The 20,462-nt window shown below is 41.8% G+C and overlaps 1 protein-coding gene across 2 annotated transcripts in view; it reads left to right on the forward strand.

The window, feature by feature from the left end:
* NDST2 (N-deacetylase and N-sulfotransferase 2) overlaps window positions 1–20,462 on the forward strand; it is a 307,422-nt gene that overhangs the window by 254,918 nt on the left and 32,042 nt on the right. For both annotated transcript variants that reach the window (XM_068258024.1, XM_068258025.1), the window contains 2 exons: window positions 3,190–3,375; window positions 7,866–7,994. In XM_068258024.1, the coding sequence (XP_068114125.1) occupies window positions 3,190–3,375; window positions 7,866–7,994 (315 nt within the window). The remainder of the gene's footprint in view (window positions 1–3,189; window positions 3,376–7,865; window positions 7,995–20,462) is intronic.

Consider the following 20,462-nt stretch of genomic DNA (forward strand, 5'->3'; position numbering starts at 1 on the left):
GTAATAGTCACGGGGACATTCCTGGCCAACTGCTTTGTATGTTTGTTGCCATACCCTTCAATTAGCCGCCCCGTTCTTCAGCCGCCCCGTTCTTCAGCCGCCCCGTTCTTCATCCGCTCTCCATTGGTGTAGAGGCTGCTTTGTAACTTGTTGATGATCATGCCTGAACTGCTACTATACAACAAAGTGCAAACAATTTTGTGGACTCACAAGTGCTAAAAATTAGGTATGTCAAACCGGTCCTACGAGGGCCGAGATCCTCACACATTTTTGATACAGCTCAAATGAATTGAAGGGTATAAATCAGGAAAGGTGTGGTCCATCAGGTAGAACACATTCCTTTCTTTCTCAGTCCATCCTAAACACTGGCATGGACCTGGCCCTCCAGGCCTGGAGTTTGACACGTGTGCTAAATGCAGTCCTGCCCTATGAATCCAGTACTTTAACCCATTCAGGTTCCGTCGTTTTCACGTGAGAAATGTTCACCTCCCATTCATTAGCCTATAACTTTATCACTACTTATCACAATGCACTGATCTATATCTTGTTTTTTCCGCCACCAATTAGGCTTTCTTTGGGGGGTACATTTTGCTAAGAGCCACTTTACTGTAACTGCATTTTAACATGGAGAATAAGAAAAAACGAAAAAAATTCATTATTTCTCAGTTTTCAGCCATTATAGTTTTAAAATAATACATGCCTCCATAATTAAAACTCACGTATTGTATTTGCCCATATGTCCCGGTTATTACACCGTTAAAATTATGTCCCTATCACAATGTATGGCGACAATATTTTATTTGGAAATAAAGGTGCATTTTTTCCGTTTTGCATCTATCACTATTTACAAGTTTAAAATAAAAAAAATATAGAAATATTTCATCTTTACATTGATATTTAAAAAGTTTAGACCCTTAGGTAAATATTTACATGTTTTTTTTATTGTAATGTTTTTTTTCTAGTAAACATTTTATTTGGGTAGTTTTGGGAGGGTGGGAGGTAAACAATAGATTTATAATGTAAATGTGTGTTAATTTTAATTTATTTTTTTTTACAGGTGTAGTATTACTTTTTGGCCACAAGATGGCGGCCATGAGTTTGTTTGCATGACGTCACTCTAAGCGTAACATACGCTTACAGTGACGCATCGGGAAGGGAACGGCCAGAAAAGGCGCAGCTTCCAAGAGAAGCTGTTGCTTTTTCAGCGGGGGAGAGGAATCAATGATCGGGCACCATAGCCCGATACATTGACTCCCTGGCTACCGAATCCGCGGCCGGGAGTGCGCGTGCACGCGCACGATCGGCCGCGGGAGCGCGCATGGTTCCTGGACGTAGAAACTACGTCCAGGAACCAAAATAGGTTAAACATGATGGTTAAGAAGCACAGTTTGCAGCTTTACCTTTGGTTCCCTCCCCACCCCCTCCCCCTGGTTTTGTTTTTTTGTAGCATATACATGCCTTGAAATGTTTTTCTAGTTCAAATTCAGACTTCATTTTAATGGGCATTGCAACTACAGGATCTTCTCAAAAAATTAGCATATTGTGATAAAGTTCATTATTTTCTGTAATGTACTGATAAACATTAGACTTTCATACATTTTAGATTCAAATACACACAACAGAAGTAGTTCAAGCCTTTTATTGTTTTAATATTGATGATTTTGGCATACAGCTCATGAAAACCCAAATTTCCTATCTCAAAAAATTAGCATATTTCATCCGACCAATAAAATAAGTGTTTTTAAAACAAAAAGTCAACCTTCAAATAATTATGTTCAGTTATGCACTCAATACTTGGTCGGGAATACTTTTGCAGAAATGACTGCTTCAATGCAGCGTGGCATGGAGGCAATCAGCCTGTGGCACTGCTCAGGTGTTATGGAGGCCCAGGATGCTTCGATAGAGGCCTTAAGCTCATCCAGAGTGTTGGGTCTTGCGTCTCTCAACTTTCTCTTCCCAATATCCCACAGATTCTCTATGGGGTTGAGGTCAGGAGAGTTGGCAGGCCAATTGAGCACAGTAATACCATGTTCAGTAAACCATTTACCAGTGGTTTTGGCACTGTGAGCAGGTGCCAGGTCGTGCTGAAAAATGAAATCTTCATCTCCATAAAGCTTTTCAGCAGATGGAAGCATGAACCCACTTTTGAACCAGAAACAGCGGCAGAATCACCTGACCTGGGCTACAGAGAAGCAGCACTGGACTGTTGCTCAGTGGTCCAAAGTACTTTTTTCGGATGAAAGCAACTTTTACATGTCATTCGGAAATCAAGGTGCCAGAGCCTGGAGGAAGACTGGGGAGGGGGAAATGACAAAATACCTGAAGTCCAGTGTCAAGTACCCACAGTCAGTGATGGTCTGGGGTGCCATGTCAGCTGCTGGTGTTAATCCACTGTGTTTTATCAAGGGCAGGGTCAATGCAGCTAGCTATCAGGAGATTTTGGAGCACTTCATGCTTCCATTTGCCGAAAAGCTTTGTGGAGATGAAAATTTCATTTTTCAGCACGACCTGGCACCTGCTCACAGTGCCAAAACCACTGGTAAATTGTTTACTGCCCATGGTATTACTGTGCTCAATTTGCCTGCCAACTCTTCTGACCTGAACCCCATAGAGAATCTGTGGGATATTGTGAAGAGAAAGTTGAGAGACGCAAGACCCAACACTCTGGGTGAGTTTAAGGCCGCTATCGAAGCATCCTGGGCCTCCATAACACCTGAGCAGTGCCACAGGCTGATTGCCTCCATGCCACGCCGCATTGAAGCAGTCATTTCTGCAAAAGTATTCCCGAGCAAGCATTGAGTGCATAACTGAACATAATTATTTGAAGGTTGACTTTTTTTTGTTTTAAAAACACTTTTCTTTTATTGGTCGGATGAAATATGCTAATTTTTTGAGATAGGAAATTTCAGTTTCCATGAGCTGTATGCCAAAATTATCAATATTAAAACAATAATGAACTACTTCAGTTGTGTGTATTTGAATCTAAAATATATGAAAGTCTAATGTTTATCAGTACATTACAGAAAATAATGAACTTTATCACAATATGCTAATTTTTTTAGAAGATACTGTGTGTATATATATATATATATATATATATATATATATATATATATATATATATATATATATATATACACATACACACACACACACACACATTGATTATATGTTTCATTTTTCCTCTAGGAACATGGTATCCCCATAGATCTGGGATATGCTGTTGCACCCCATCATTCTGGTGTGTATCCCATTCACAGCCAACTCTATGATGCTTGGAAGTCTGTGTGGAACATCCAGATCACCAGCACAGAAGAGTATCCTCACTTGAGGCCAGCCCGATACCGCCGAGGATTCATTCATAATGACATTATGGTAAGCAGAATCATGGGATTAACCATGCTAATCATGCAGAACTGGTTATTTTTTAAAAACATATATATATTTTTTTTTATTGTATCTATTGTAAAGCGCTGTACTCTTCTGCTGTGCTTCATAGAGTAAGACAGTAGATGATTACATTACATTGTGAAAATAAGAGTGATTGCGCTCATTTTAATAAAGATTCTATATCTTTTGTGTTTTCTAAAGGAAAACTCCACTTAGGAGACACATTAGATGCCACGTATTGTTCTTTTTTCAATTCTCTGTTTCTAAAGCTAATTATTTTCACTTCCAGCTAAGACAGCTTGTTCTCTCCTCCCAATCTGATGGTGCATACGTAATTATGTCCCCTGGAAGTTAGTAGGTGTATTGTGCCAACTGGTATGTTTTTAGAGGCACCTGCTGACTTTTTTTACTTCAATTTTTTATTGTAAGTATTAAATATCCATTGAACCTGAAGTTGCGACAACAAATGTTTTTAGGCTAGCATTTATCCTTAGGCAGGCCATACATGCATCAACCTTCCCATTCAACTCCTGGTAGATTCGATCATAAGGATTGAATCTGCTAGAAATCTATTGCACAAACATGTCCGATCAGATTCTCATCAGAGAGTAATTGATGGCTGGGGGTGGAGAGAATTGATGCATGTATTTTTAATTTACTTTACGTGGCACACTCTGAATCTTATGGTCAGTGTAAGTGACATATAGAATAAATTGACAAAAAGTGAGGAAAGGATTAGAAAAGAGAGGAAGAGGAAAGGCAAATCCTCCGTTGTTTTTGTTTCGCGGTGGATAAAACCTCTCTACATTCCCTCTTTCTAGGGTGAAATAGGTGAGCAATCCATACAAACCTTCCTATAAGCGTAGATTGATTCCTGCTGAGTGTAAAGAATACTGTAGTTTTAATGGTTTAATTGTACAAAAATTCAGGCAGTGATAGTACCGGTAAACTTGATGTTTTACAGTTTTGTGAAACATTCCTTCTGCAGCCATTGAATGGTAGTTAACAGGGGGTTAACTACCGATCACTGGTCCCCCCAGAAAAACTTTTATGGGGCCCAAGTTCACAGCCCTTTACCAGTCTCCCCTTGGAGACCCCCCACCAGCTGGAGGCCCATCTGCCTGTAGTCTTACAAGAAGTGCGGTCACAGTGCTACTCCCAATCACAACACCACCTGATGGAGAACCTGAGCTGAAGCTTAAACACATCCTTAACTAAGAGGAGAGAAGCCTCTGGATCCTAATGAGGGTTCCTACGTCGTCCTCCGCCTTTGCCTGGGACCCTCCAGCTGATCGGGGCATCGCTCCTTGTCTGGCACAAGTGCAGGTGAAGGTCTAGCTTGGCCACAATTGCTCCTACATAAAGGCAAAGATGAAGGGTAAATCTGGTTGACAGGAGATATGTACTTAACATAATGTAATTTCTGTAAATTGTTCCCTTTGTTATACAGATTGATATACAACATTTATTCACACCTCCATAGAAAGTTCTTTATGAAATTCAACTTCCCAATATTGTACATAATTTTTCTTTGGTAAAAGTTAAAGAATTCAGAATAGCACATAAGTTGGATATTAAACTTTCATACCGCATCTTTCAAATAAATTGTTAATAATTAATGATCCTAAATTATTCTGTGTATGGAACTACTTTAGTTCTAAATAATATAAGAAGTTGGCATTGGGAGGCTTGTAATTTGCATAGAAATAGTCAAGTGTCCAATTTTTTTTTCGCAACAGTGTCTAGGATTGTCACTAAAATAATATTGCTTTGTATCCTGTCAAAACGCCTCTGCCTAACAACAAACCGTTGGAGAGATAGATGACCAAAGCTTATACAGTGGGAAAGTCCTTTTTCATATGGAATAGGGGAATAGTACCATAAAGCAGAGTTCCCGGGTTTTAAATCTCTAGAGGGCTCACACACCACAACTTGTTTCAGTGAGCATTGTGAAATAGAGGCTTATTCCAGTGTCCTAGATTTTTGTCACGTTTTACTTGCCTACGCTATTATTTGTTTTAAATGTAAGTTTAAATGTTTATCACTTACCAATCTGCCCAGAACAAATCCTGCCCGATACTTATTAATAGAAAAAAATCAATAAGATGCACGTAGTTCCAGGTGGTATATAAATGTAGTTTGTTAACCACTTTGGTACCAGCATTCCCTGTCCCCTTAAAGACCAGAGACCGCTGGTAAGAAAAACGGGGCCTACCGACGTCAAACGGCACGGATCCGCCAATTGCGCCACTCTCCTGCCGCTGAAACTCTCTCGGTCTGCCATCACTATGACGGCAGAGCTCTGTGGGCCAGTCAGGAGCCGTTTTCATTGGTCCCTGATGCTGTGATCAATGTGAGACAATAAGATTGGCTCACAGTGATCATGAGATCTTGAGCTAATAAAATAGACTCCTGACTGGCTCACGGAGCTCTGTTGTCATACCGACAGCAGGGCAAGTGATCTTTAGCGATGGGAAAGCTGTGCGATTGGCGGTCGTTTCCGGTCCGTGTGGCACGGTAATTTAAATCTACGCCCTGGCAGGAATAAGCAGCCATAAACTGGGTAGATTTCAATTACCGCAGTCCAGAAGCAGTCAATTATGTTTTACTGCATAAAAACAAGTATAAACTGGGTATAGCATAGCATGTCATACAAGCGCAATCATCCTGGTGTATTTGTTAACAAGCATAAATTGTAGGTATTGTTACACATAGTACCCATAGAGGCAATAGCCCTTCATACGTAAACAGGGTTGCCATACATATAAATGGGTATTGCCTTCCATACAAAAGTGAGAAGGTAAAAAAACAAAACAAAACCCCACCAGAATCTGGTCCATTCCACGCCTAATTATCCCACACCAGCATTGTTATACATTCCTGCAATAGTCCAGTCATACCATTCCATATGAAATGTAAGCACAGAGGTTTGTATATTATGATATATAAAATCCATTAAGTGCACGTCTCTAACTCTTATGTAAAATTGTACCAAATGGGATAGCAGCCTGCTTTCACATTCTAGCAATACCCATAGTATAGAGCATACAAAAATAAACACGTCCTTACATGTAAATTTAATGCAGGTTGTATGCATCTTTGAATTGGGCCAATGAAATGCCTTTCCTGTCATTTTTGTTTGGCCCAGGTCCAATTTGCAGTGAATGTGCATATAAGCTAGAATTTGCATTTCTTTGACCATCTTTACTTATTGATCAGAGGTAATGTCAGTGTGTTCAATCTGCTCGTTATCTTGGTAAGTATTTTTAGACTGCAATGCAAAAGCAAGATTGTACACAGATTAGATGAATTTTGACTGTATTTGTCTTCTTTTGTGTAATATGTGAGTTTAGAAATGTAGGATGAAAAGGGGAATTGTTTAGTAAGTGCAAAAAAGCACATGTCTAATAAGGAGTATCCCAGCAAGTATTTGCAAACAATGTACATACAGTGAAACACTGGAAGGGTATAAAAAAAATAGCAACATACCAACATTGCATTCTGTAATTTAAGACACATTCAAGTAGATAATCTATTAGCACATCTTGAATACTTAACAGTATTATAGAGACGCAACCCAACATGAATCCATTGTCACACCACTGTTTTTTTGTTTATTTTTTTCCATGTACAGCTTTTAAAAATGCATTTGTACGAATGATTTGTTTCTCATATATATTGGTGGCATAGTGATGTAGTGAATGGCACTCTTGCTTCGTAGCACTTGGATTCCCAATGCAATCCTTTATGGAGTATGTATGTTTTCCCCATGTCTGTGTGTGTTTTCTCCAGGCACTGAGCTTTCCTTCAACATCCAAAAAAACATACAGATATGTTTTTTGTTTTTTTCTTACTGCAAAAACATCCAGTGGATAGTAGTACTGTTGAGATGAGTGAGAGAAGTAGATGAATGGCCAGACTGGCTCAAGTTGATAGAAGTCCTACGGTAGCTCAGAAAATCGGTCTTTACAACTGTGGTTATAACAAAAGCGACTCAGGATGCACTACACGTTGAACTACGGTACATTACATTTCAATCATGTTAGCCAGGCACAGAATGACATATGCTCTCTAAAACTGTAATGTTCAAAACTGCATTGTTTTCTTTATTGAATCTCAATTTCTGCTGACGTGCTTAAATGGAAGTGTCAGAAGCTGATGTCAGCAGAGTTAGTCTATGTATTCAACCTGCCTTGTGTCAGCAGCCCAGGCTGGTGGTGGTTTGGGATCATCCAACACCAGCATCTTGTGGGATCCATGCTACATAGAACTTTAGTGAGCAAAGGGAGACCCTACCTAGTATTAATATAGTGTTCCAATAAAAGCCTACTCCGTGAATGTAAGCAGTGCATGGAATTTCCAGTGATGTTAATGCCAGCCCTAACTGTCCAACCAAGTAAAATAAATATTGAATCCTTATATCGTTACACATGGTAGCTTCCTATAACTAATATAGTATTTTTATTTGTGTCAAGGTTCTACCAAGACAAACCTGTGGACTTTTTACTCACACAATATTCTACAATGAGTATCCAGGAGGATCAAAAGAACTCGATAAGTCCATTCGGGGTGGTGAACTCTTCCTGACTGTTCTTCTGAACCCGGTGAGTGAGGGAAAGCACTTAATACTAAGAAGTAAAGGTATTTTTACCATAAAAAAGGTTTATTGCATTTAAAAGCATAATACAAACTGGATGAAGAAATGCTATCAACCGTACAATCATACCTATATACAAAAACAACTAAATATATAAGGCTTGTGTGTTATACAATGGAAAACTGTAATAATTATGTCTATAATACAAAATCAAAAGAAAATTAGTAATCCTATATTCATGTCATATTAAACAGAATAAAAACAAAGTATCAAATAAGTAAACATATAACACAAGTGAGAAAGACAGAACTAGTTATCTAAGCTCTGCAGTCTATTGCAATGCCATCACCTTACTTGTAGCAGCTGTGCTAATTCAATACCATTTGTGATCATACCGTTTCAGAAAACTTGTTACCTCCACATTTTTTATATATCTCTTAGTTATGATTCTTTGTGGCATTTTTCAGTTATTTATATTGAAATCAGCAAGACATGTTCCTGAAATGGCATGCTTACTGGCTATGCTGTAGTCACGCTCAGAACATCTTTTATATCTCCCAGGACTCATAATGGCCCTCATAAAGCCATTCTCTTTATAGCCCTGCTCAGACCAGTAATAGGAGTGAATGATTTCTTTGTTTACAGAGGTGCTCTATGATCTTCCTCCTGTGCGCTTGAGTTTTGGATATCACACTTTGGCTTCTAATGGACCAAATTCCTCCTTTAGGGCCCTTTTCCACCTGCAATCGCTAGCGTTCACGCTGAACGCTAGCGATTGCTGAATCGCAAAACCGGCGATTCCCCCCGACGTTTGCGGCCGCGATTTTGCTATGCTATGCACTGCATAGCAAAATCGCGGCAATTATCGCTCCGCCGCGCGTTCGCGTTCCCCGCAAAAACGAATCGCGGTAGTGGAAATGACCTACCGCGATTCCCATGTTAAAAAGCAAACCGTAGCGATTGTAAAATCGCTAGCGGTTTGCGTTTTTGCGATTCAGCATCGCAAACGCCGCTAGTGGAAAAGGGCCCTTAACCATGTAGGTCCAAGTCCTGACGCAGAGAGCGGTATCTACTTGATATTCCAATGCATTCTGTAATGAGCACTTGAAGTGCTTGGAGTGTTCTGTCCCATTATAGTTAACATAAAATACTTCAAAATTGCATTATGATGCATGTAAAACACATTTTTAAAAAGCCAGTAAAAACTTATACACTTTCAAGCAGATGTGAGAGGCCTACTGAGGCAAAATGTACACTAATTTTAAAATGAAACTAGTTTTCATTGAACTGTCAGTAACGGGTAAAAACGCATCTATTCATTCTCCCCGCGGGCAATGTCGGCGCAGGCTGAAGCCGAAAATCGTGCTCTTGCATAAACTCCAGGCACCCCATGATTACTATTCCCCCTCTGAGTTGTAGCAACACGGGGGGGGGGGGGGGGGGGGACTCATAATTTGGATCGGACACCGGCTATTGCCAGTGGCTGAATTATTCTGTTCCCCTCCCCCCCCTTACTAATTGTTCATGTAAGTTGTGCGGCGCCTGGCTGAAACTCCGGGCACATCGCTGATGCCGAAATCCTCTAGTTCGGTAAAAACACTTTCCTACAAGTGAATGCTGCATATAAATAAGATAAATTATGGAGCATTATGACAAATTTTATTCTGGAACAAATCAATATAAATCAAATGTATGTGTGAATTTTACATTTTACAGTTTTTGTTGTGGGTTCCTTTTAACCAACTTTAAAATCGAACTCTCACCAAATCCCAACATGTGAGCAGAAATGCTGATACTGGGAAGTAACCCAACAAAGTCTCCCTCTAGCTCCCAGTCCTCTGATTACTTTAGCAGGTTTTTTTTCAGTTGGTGCTACTCTAACAGAAGGAAGACCAGTGAACCCAGCTTTTGACCACAAGCTCGGTCCTCTCCATTACTTAGCAATGTACTGTAGTAAGGTAAGAGAGAGGCTTTGACAGTCACGTCCCACTTACCATCTTCATGACTGAGGATGGAAAGACTTGCCAAAGACTTTAGTTGTGTGCTGAGTGAGAGCGGCCTCAAAAACTAAGAAGAGTAGGAAACACATACCAAAGCTCCAGGCACTCCTTAAAGCTGCCCACTGTTCCGCTTCATACTTCGTACAGCTCCTGATGTGTGTCAAGTGACATCGCGAGCCTATGGAGGATGCAGCAGAACAGCTGGCAGCTGTAAGAAGTGAAGAGGACGGCTCCTTCTGCTCTGATGTGTTTTCTGTTGCTCGCTGCTCTGCATTAGTGGTAGAGTTACGCCCATGGCCCCCATAAGTGCCGGTTGTTCAAGTTCCAGTTAACGGCAACTCTACTGTATTTTGTTTTCTCTCCATAGGCAGTTTTTAGACAAATGTCTAGAAGCTTTAAACGTAACGGTAAGCGTAAAACAATACTGCGGTTTTTCTTTCATAGCAGAGTGTGCGACTGTCCGTCCCAGCCTCTTGATTGCTGTTATTAAATGTAAATATAGCACTGCAAATCCCCGTTTTGTTTCTAAGCACACAGTGTGCTAGCAGGTATGATATTAGCAGGTCCTATAGATATCCACCATCACCTGTCTATATAAATACAGAGGATATAGTCTCCTGTGGTTTCTTATTACAGCACTCCATTCAGGCAGAACGTATTCGCTTGTGCCTGCCTCGGTTTGATCATGAATCTGGCACCAGATGCAGGTTGTCTTCCTGTTTTGTTTGTGTACATGCTGTGCATTTGACTTACACAGTTTATATTACACAGCTGATAAGGCATTGCGTTAGTATATTCTGTATTCTGATTGTAGCTGCTGCATTGGTTTATGATTGTCAGTGGGAGGCAAATAATCAAAACTATTATTACATATTTTATAAGGCCTCTTGCAGATGGACAGCTGAACTGCACATTTGTTGGAAGTTCAGCCTCTCGTCTGCTTGCCACTGAATGCCTTTTAGCTGCCACTAAGGAACATAAGCCACTCGCTTTGCCCATTGACTTCTGAGAGGCTCCCAAGCTCGGATCAGTTAATCTCGGCAAGCGGCTCTGACAGCCAAGCGCCGTCATCTCAGCAATGCTATGATGCGCGCCCCACGTAGTGTTAATTGGGGGCTCTGGCTGCTGCTAGACCCCGAATTACATTTCCCTCCGAGTTGTTGCAACTCGGCGAATAGTATTTAACGCTGCTTGTGAGTTTAGCGGCAGCGGGGAAAGCCGTCATTCGCAGTCATAATATGTACTCCCCAAGCTGACCTAAGGCCAAGTTTACCAGAAAGCATGCAATCACTGAGAAAATATAAAAAAAATCCATACAGGTAGTGTCTTTGGCCAAATTAGATCTGGGACTGGATAGCTGCCCATGAGACATGGCCTGCCCATAATATAAATTGTGGTTCATTGCAAATAGTTTGGGTTAACTGCTTGGTCGGTTGTACACCCCATGTCCATGCATATGCTTTCCTGGATTACTGTTGGCACTTAGCTGAAGAACTTGTTTTGTAGAAGATCCTTGATTATTTGTTGTCACATTATTAACTTATAAATACCTAGTTAGGGTACCACCACTTCCTGCTGCATGAGCTGCCATTGCTATAGGCAGCAATCGTCTCCGAGATTTGGTCTTTGCCTTCCTCCTCACAGTCTGAACAGCAGGATGATGCAGCTCAAACAGCAGCGCATTGTCTAAAACTTGATGTCTTTATGCATTTACTTCTGGTCATGTGATCATAACTTAGAGAAGTTATTCAACTGCTGAAGCCTCATTTCACACAAAAAAGTAATACTGAAGCACTCTGCTTACTTACCTGTTAAATAGCATTTTTTTAGTTCGGTGTCTGGACATGAAAGTGACAAAGGGGTGGATGACCGATGACTTGTAGAGAATGATTGTTTAACTGATCAAATGGTCTTTTGACATGGAAAGCATTGCTTTTAAAAATAAATTTCATCAAGAAAAACATTGGAAGCTCCATTAGCTTAATACAGCCAATAGCGTCATAGATATTTTGGCATATGGAGTTAAGGAATGTGCAGAATGATGAAGAATCAGCAGAGGAGGGGGGAAGTTCCTGTCTTCCTTTGTCTGCAGTTCATGAGAACCATGGCAGCCTCGCCGTCCTCTAAACTTAGAACAGTGAGTCTGTCTGCACAGACCTTCCTTCTCTCTGGCAGCAATCTGTCCTTATGTCACCTCTGCTTCTAGGCTTTTACCATTATCTGCTTCTTTGCTTAGGGCCTCTTTACATTTACTGTGCCTTAAAGCCACATACACACCCAGGAGATATGTTGCCGGAAACGATCATTTGTGATTGTTTGAGGTGAGCGCCTCTTCTGTTTTCTCAGGTGAGGGGAGAGGAGATGGTGCCCTGTTGTGGGGACAACAATAGTATTGCCTAAGGATTTTACTGACTTTGCTGAAAACTGAAGAGGGAGGACAGTACAATGGTGGACATCTGTACACACTCTAGATTTTCACCTGAAACAGTCTTAAACAGATGTTACAGGTGACAAAAATCTATGGTGTTGTAGCTTAAACAGAACCAGATATAAAATGAAGGAAAGGTTTTATACATACTTGGGGAAAGCTCCAGCCCCATACGCATGGATCGCTCCAACGCTGCCATCCTCCGCTGCCTGGATCCGCCGGTACCGGATCCCGTCATTACCGCCAGTCGGCCAGCGGACGCGGCCAATTGTCCGCATCACAGGGGCTCCCTCCATATACCTACGGGTGCGGCTGCATACTGCGCAGCCTCATGCGTAAGGGTATGGAGAGAGCCCCTGTGATGCGGACAATTGGCGCGTCCGCCGGAAGTGACGGGACCCGGTACCGCCGAGACAGGAAGCGGAGGATGGCGGCGTGGGAGCGATCCAGGCTTATGGGGCTGGAAGAAGCCCCAGGTATGTATAAATCCTTTTCCTATTTTAGCTGGTCATTCTTCTCTGGTTCCCTTTAAAGCCCATCTATAATAAAATGGTACAAAGCAAATTCTCAAAACTGTTATGTTCATTGGTGTAAATTACAAGCACTACCTCTTTGGTATTTTATTCATATACAGTGTACCCCTACTTCCCTCCATCTTCACTCCCATCCAAACAGGCTTTTAGACCTTTGTTGCCTGGCTAGATGCTTCTTAGCAGATTAAGGCCCTTTCAGCTGATTACCCCCTACTACTTGTGAACTACAGTCCTGCTGCTTTGTGTACACACATGGTTTCTACTGTAGTGCATGGATACTGGGAAATGTAGCCTGGCATCTATTTTTTCCTACTTTTGACATCACATTGTCACACCCGAGCAACTCATCAACCAGCTGCATCTGAACAGGAGAGCAAGCAGGCTGTATTGCAGTGGTAAGTACTTTAGGCCCTTGAAACGCATATTTTGTCCACAACGTTAATACTACAGTATAAATTAAAACTGTTATCTGTTACATACAGTAGTTAGTTACTTAGTTTGGTTTATAAAAGACATTCCTCCATTAAGTCCTGCTAGAATGTTTGAATTTGCCTTTTGGGTATAGTTCTAGTCGGGCTTTACACCTCCCCTCTTGCACCCAGATATGTTTTAGTTTGGTTTAGTATGATACAGTATATTTTTGAGCACTCCTGCTTATTGAAGTTAACTTTTGGTTTACAAAAAATCTTTTGGAATGAATGGTAAAGCATGTAAAATGTGCAGCTTGTGCTTTTAGCACTTATAGCTAAACAAAATGTAGGACATGCTAGTCCCTAAGATAAAGTGCCACAAGGAAAATACAGCATAGAAGATCACAAATAAGTGGAAAATAAGGATTTCTATGTACGTAACAACTGTTCAGAACATTAGCAGGTCATCCTCATAGCCTGCCTTTGACTTGAGCGGTCGCTCAGGGCGCCGGCTTCCAAGGGGGCGCCTATAGCTGGTTACCTTTACTGAGGGCACCTACACCTGATTACCTATACTGGAGGCACCTACTCCTGGCTACCTATACTGGAGGCACCTACGCCTGGCTACCTATACTGGAGGCACCTACGCCTGGCTACCTATACTGGAGGCACCTACGCCTGGCTACCTATACTGGAGGCACCTACGCCTGGCTACCTATACTGGAGGCACCTACGCCTGGCTACCTATACTGGAGGCACCTACGCCTGGCTACCTATACTGGAGGCACCTACGCCTGGCTACCTATACTGGAGGCACCTACGCCTGGCTACCTATACTGGAGGCACCTACGCCTGGCTACCTATACTGGAGGCACCTACGCCTGGCTACCTATACTGGAGGCACCTACGCCTGGCTTACCTATACTGGAGGCACTTACGCCTGGCTTACCTATACTGGAGGCACTTACGCCTGGCTACCTATACTGGAGGCACCTACGCCTGGCTACCTATACTGGAGGCACCTACGCCTGGCTACCTAAGGGGGCGATGGAGACTTTCAACTGACTTCCTATACTGGGGGCACCTATGCTTGGCAACCTATATTGAGGGCACTTACAGATCCTATGCTGGGGGCACCTATACCTGGCTGCCTACCTATACTGAGTCTGAGGGTGTTTTTTTTTGGGGGGGGCGCACTGGCGCCTGTAACGCGTGGTGAAAATTGTCGGTGCTGTGCTATCATTTTAAATGGGGGGGGGCTAACTGTCCCACTAATTTTTAATATTCCTGAAAGGTTCTAGCCTTCATTTTTAAATACATTCATGATAATGCACACTTTCCATCCATTTGTGGTTATTAATAGTATATTTCTATTATACATATGTGACGTGCCACAGAGATCTGAGCATTTGGTGTGATGTGTCACAACGTCCAAAGAGGTTGGGAGCCACTGTCCTAGGAGATATCTCAGGAGAAAAGGTGACTTGTATATGGGGCTGTGTGTGTGCGTGCGTTTGTGTGCACGCATGCGCGAAGAGGATGAAGGGAGGCACAAAAATCAGGTTTTGCTCAGGGTGCTGTGAACCCTAAGGCCGGCACTGGTAATCCTATAACATCATAATATAACATAGTTTGTTGTTGTATTTTTTAAACTCCTGGTTTTTTAAGAAATGTTCTACGTTGATTCCCAACACGTATGTATTTTCCAGATTAGAGTCAGCACAGTAGAACTGCGTAATGGTCTGCACACATGCATGCACTCAAATAACACAGTAATACAGCCAGAATGTCAATCCATAACCAGTGCCACAACATGCTCCATATTGATGTGTGCAAAGTGTGTGTGTGTGTGTGTGTTTATATATGCTTACACACACACACACACCATATCACTATATACCGTGACTCGCTTATATAGTTAATGTCAGGGGCATAGCTAGAAATCATGGGGCTCCGTGGCAACATTTTGATCGGGGCTCTCCCCCCCCCCCCCCCCCCCCCCAAACAAAATGTACCCTCGTTCCCCCCTTTCCACCACAAGTTTTAGGTAGCCAGAGATCCCTCCTAGTATTAGGTATCCTCCCAGTATGGGTAGCCAGAGTGACCTTCAATATTAGGTAGCCCCCCCCCCCCCTCCAGTATGATTAGCCAGAAGGGCCCCTGGTAATAGGTAACACCCCCAGTATCAGTGCCGGATTTCTACTTTTCACTGCCCTAGGCCAACTGTCAACCAATTAGCCCCCCCAAACACACAATATTATACCACCAGGACAAAGGGAATGGAAAAGGGGAGCACAGGATCGGGGAGAGGGAAGGACAAGGCACACAGAATGGGGATAGGGAAAGACATAGATCACAGGATGGGAGAGAGGGAAAGACGGGGAGCACAGGATGGGGGGATAGAAAGATAGGGAGCACAGGATAAGAGAAAGGGAAAATACAGTATAAATGAACCTCCTTTCAAAGTATAGACTTGGTGAAAGACAGTGATTGATACAGTGATAATTTGCTTTTGAAATATAACTGTAAATATCCCACCAGACAAACTGGAATAATGGAGTGTGGTGATATGAGTTTTGCTTATAGTGCAAACTAATTACAGTGTAATATTTAGTCTCTGCCTTGCCGGGTTGCGTTTTGTGACAGCTGGCCATGAGCCCAGTCTCTTCAGTCCATTCTATTTCAATCTAAAATTAAATAGACTTCAGCCTGTCTTATTTCAGCCAGTGACAGGAGGAAGTGCGCCTGGAATGAGGTGAAAAGTTCATGTCCCTCTGATGTATACTCACTTCAGGCTTGTCATATATCCGCTTTCTCTTGATCTTCACCGCCCTTTTACTAGAGTAAATCCTGCTAAATCAACCTGTGTCTTCTCTGTGCACATAATAAATAAGCTTACATTTCCTCGTCTACTGAGGGGCTTTATTGTTGTGAAAGATGTACATGAGATTACTTCTGACAGACTCAATACTCATTGTGCTCACATATATATAAAGTAATTGTTGCCCTGATGCTGAAATTGTAACGCTACTGGAGTCTGCTACAGTCTTGTATTTCCAGGTTTTGTAGAAGGAAGGTTGAGAAGCAGTTGACCGTAGTAACCGGTTAGCAGTGCAATTAGGATTCTAATCGCTTGAGCCAAGCAATTGCTGCACATTTCGTGGTAATAACTCGCCTTCATAACTGTGTCCAAGTAGGTTTCCTCATTACCATTTCCCAGTGTCTGAGCACCTTCTCTTTCTTGGGGTACCCAACCACCTCCTATAGGATACTTTTATGGAACGCTTCCACTTGTGGTTATTCCCTACATCATTTCTGACAGGGAATTTGCGTGCAGGGAGTAAAACGGGCAGGGTCTGCGGGCTACACAAATGTATGCAGTCCTGAGAGGAGCACAAAAATATATATGCCTCCAGGCTTTCCTACTAGATCCAGATGGAGAAATTAAACATTTTATGAAATGTTGAAGTACATTTCTTCACGTATGTAAATTGTGGTCATGTGACCGTTTCACCACCTCTTCATTTTTTGCCTCCGTCTAGCTGCATCTTGTCTTTGGTTGCTGGCTACAGAGTGACAAATTTCAGCACAATTAAGAATGTGAGCCCTGTACCCTGCGTAATTCAAACTATGATCCACTGTTCAATTATTGTGTTACTGGCCATTTTGTTTAAGACCACACATCAATTCTTTCAATTTCCATCTAGTTTCTGACTTTTTAGCGTGATTGGCATTTTCCCTACACAGCCAGTAGATGCCACTTAGCTGAACCATCAGAACCATCATCACCTGACAGATTGACAAGTGTATTTAGCTGCTTGGAAGGTAAAGGTACAACTAGTAACTTTTGCTGTCAGCCTTCTGCTGAGCTCATCTCTTAGGGTGCATTCACATTGCCTCAGTGGAGTTGCAGATAAATTCTGCATGTTAAAGGAATACTATCGATCCCCAAGTGTTCTAAAATGTCAATGTATAAATAATGTCTAAGTAGCTGTTTTTCTTACTTTTTTCCTACTTTTCATGTTAAATATCAGAGGCAAAAGCTGTAACTTATTGAGGGTAGGATTTAGCTATATTGGGACAAATCAATTGCAGAAGGGGTGTCTGCTTCAATGCACAGCCAGAGCTGCATATCAGACTACAGAAAGCAAGTATCAAACATATCAAACTCTGAATGCAAAAACAGTTTGAAAAAGCTGTGAGAATTAGTTACATTTCCTCTGCTTTCTTCAGACAGGTCAGTCAGAAACACAGGACACAGGAGCTGCAGCTGTTGGAAGCTCTCTTCTCTGTCACACACAAAGCTACACATAGGCCTGGTGCACAGCAGAGGAGTTTTTCTGAGCGTTTTGAGTTTTTAAATCTGCTGCTAATGTTATCCTATGTGTCTGTGCACACTGGAGCAATGAGATTTTGTAAAAAGCCCCATAGCATTACATTGGGAAGAGCTTTTGAAACCTCTAAAAGCTCTTCCCAATGTAATGCTATGGAGTTTTTTACAAAACCTCATTGCTCCAGTGTGCACAGACACATAGGATAACATTAGCAGCAGATTTAAAAACTCAAAACGCTCAGAAAAACTCCTCTGCTGTGCACCAGGCCATAGAGTTAACTGATCAAGTGTGAGGGGAATTTCCCCTCTCCTCATGGCTCAGTCAGCCTTCAGTTTTGGTGTCAGTAAACTTTGAATGTATTTTGCTAACAGTAAACAAAGAAGTTGTTATTAAAATGTATACACCAGTACTAGCAGCACTTCCCAAACCATTCCTGTGTCAATTGAAAAAAATATGTGAATCGATAGTATTCCTTTAACTCATTGCCCATACAATTCTATAGGCCTATTCATTATAACCTGTGTGCTGTGCAGCGTGCACAGTGTGAATCCACTATTTTCTCCATTTTCATCTGCAGGCTTGTCTTACATCTTATCACTTATCTATGGATTAATGTGTCCTAACATCACAAATTATGATTAGCAGGGGCGTAACTAGAAATCACTGCAACCCCCCCCCCCCCCCCCCCCCCTCTAGGTTAGCATGGGTGTCGCTTGTTCTTTAAGAATTCCTAGATTAGCATCTAGCAAAATGAATACTTACCAACATGCCTGATTACAAAACCGCTAATAAAACATTGCTTTCTGATACCTTACCCCAAGAATTCGCTCCTTCTCTACAGACAATCTAGTTGATTTGTTTGGATTGTTATTCAGGCATGTGTTCATGCACTAAGGGTTAACATCTAATGAGCTGCCAAAATATTTGAAGGCAAAGTAATAAGGATGTAAACTTGAAGGTACCCAATTAACTGTACAATGTTTTCCTCAGATGTGATTATTCGATCAGATTTGCTGGCCCGTTGGTGATTGAAAGGTTATTGCTTTTGTTCCTATAAATGATTAGATTAGGGCACTTTTTCTTTTCAGATACGATCGTAAAATCTAACATTTAGATCCACAAAATTCTGTATTCCAATTGACCATCGAATCGATTCACAACAATTTTCTCTATACACTGCAAGGTTTGTGTATAATTTGGTCATACAAATCCAATCAAATTTTTGCATCAGAGGAAAATATTTTACCATTAATAGGCACCATTAGTTGGCCATTAATGATACAATCTCATGTATGATCGATCATTTTTGAACAAAAATGATCGGCCGTGGCTATTAACAAATGAAAACCCCATAACCAATCCGATCATATTGATGTGATCAATCCAAAAAATGGAAACTATCGATCTTTGGCTGGATTTTATCATTGAGTATATTTAGGTTTTACCATCTGGGAGACAATTGTACTGTAGAGTCCCGGTTATCCGGGCATCAACTAACCAGCAGTCCCAACCAACCAGCACAAATTGCCAGCAGTACTCGCAGACTGGGGTGAAACCCAACTTCTTAGGCTGCTTGTGAGCTTTGCTGTGCTTAAAGTGTACCAGAGCTGTCCTAAAAGGAAGATTTGATGCTCACCCCACAGCTTCCTCCAGCAGTATAAACACGTGCGAGTCCCACACCGTCCTCCCGCGGTCTGCCGTTCAACCACGATCAGCCCTTGTAACTGGCTCAGTCAGGTCCAGTCTGGGTCTTCTGCACATGTGCGGACCTTCCACGCATGCGCAGTAGACCCTGACTGACTCAAGCAAGTTACCGGGGCTGATTGCGGCTTAACGGCAGACTACGGGACTCAGGCGTGGGACTCAAGCATGTTTATGCTGTTGGAGGAAGCAGTCGGTTAGTATCAAATCTTCCTTTTATGACAGCTCTGATTTCCTTTAAAGACTGGGTTCCCTGGCTACACCAAGGTTAGTATACTTTCAATTACTGTATTTTGACATTTAATACAGAGTTCTTGGTTTGTGTATATAGAGTGGAGTATATTACATTATTAGCTAGGCCTATTTATAACATTGAATTTTAAGCAACCAGAAAGCACACTTATCTGGCACAAACCGACACCCATTGGGGACGAATAACCCAGACTCTACTGGATTTGGTAAGCTTCCTTCCAGTTTTAAAGGGCAAGCAGTCGCAACTTTTTTTGTTTTGCTGAGGGTTGCAAATAATTAGTTTTATAGTTTCCAGCAGTTGTGAAACATTTTGCACACACATCTGATTCTTCTGAGACTATTCCGTGTTCCTGCACTGCCTCTTCTCCGCAGTTCTCTGGGCTGCATAATGGAAGTGCGGAAAACCTGAACTTGGTTGCATCTGGCAGTAAAGATAAAATGTGCAAGTGTTCTGCTGTGGTTTTTCCAGCAGACATCTGCAAGGATCCCACAGAGCTCTCTGAAAAATCATTTTCATGCTACAGTCAGTGAGCTGGTAGAGCTGCAGGAGAATGTGAAAATTAAGTCTGTAATCAAGCGCAGAAGAGGAAAGTAATGGTTGCTTGTTTGATCGATTTCTTCACACCATCACTCCAGCTGCTGGCATCCTTCTTTCTCTCCTACACTTGTGTGAAGAAAAGTGTTAAGAAAACATATATTTATATGCCCACTTAATGGCTCTAATGGACCCTTCTGCTGAAATTACTGGTTTGTCAGCAACAATAAAAAAAACAGAGCTGGTTATGAATTGAGATATACTCTTGAGTTGTCAGACACT

The sequence above is a fragment of the Hyperolius riggenbachi genome, chromosome 10 (genome assembly GCF_040937935.1).
Source record: "Hyperolius riggenbachi isolate aHypRig1 chromosome 10, aHypRig1.pri, whole genome shotgun sequence".
NCBI lineage: Eukaryota > Metazoa > Chordata > Amphibia > Anura > Hyperoliidae > Hyperolius > Hyperolius riggenbachi.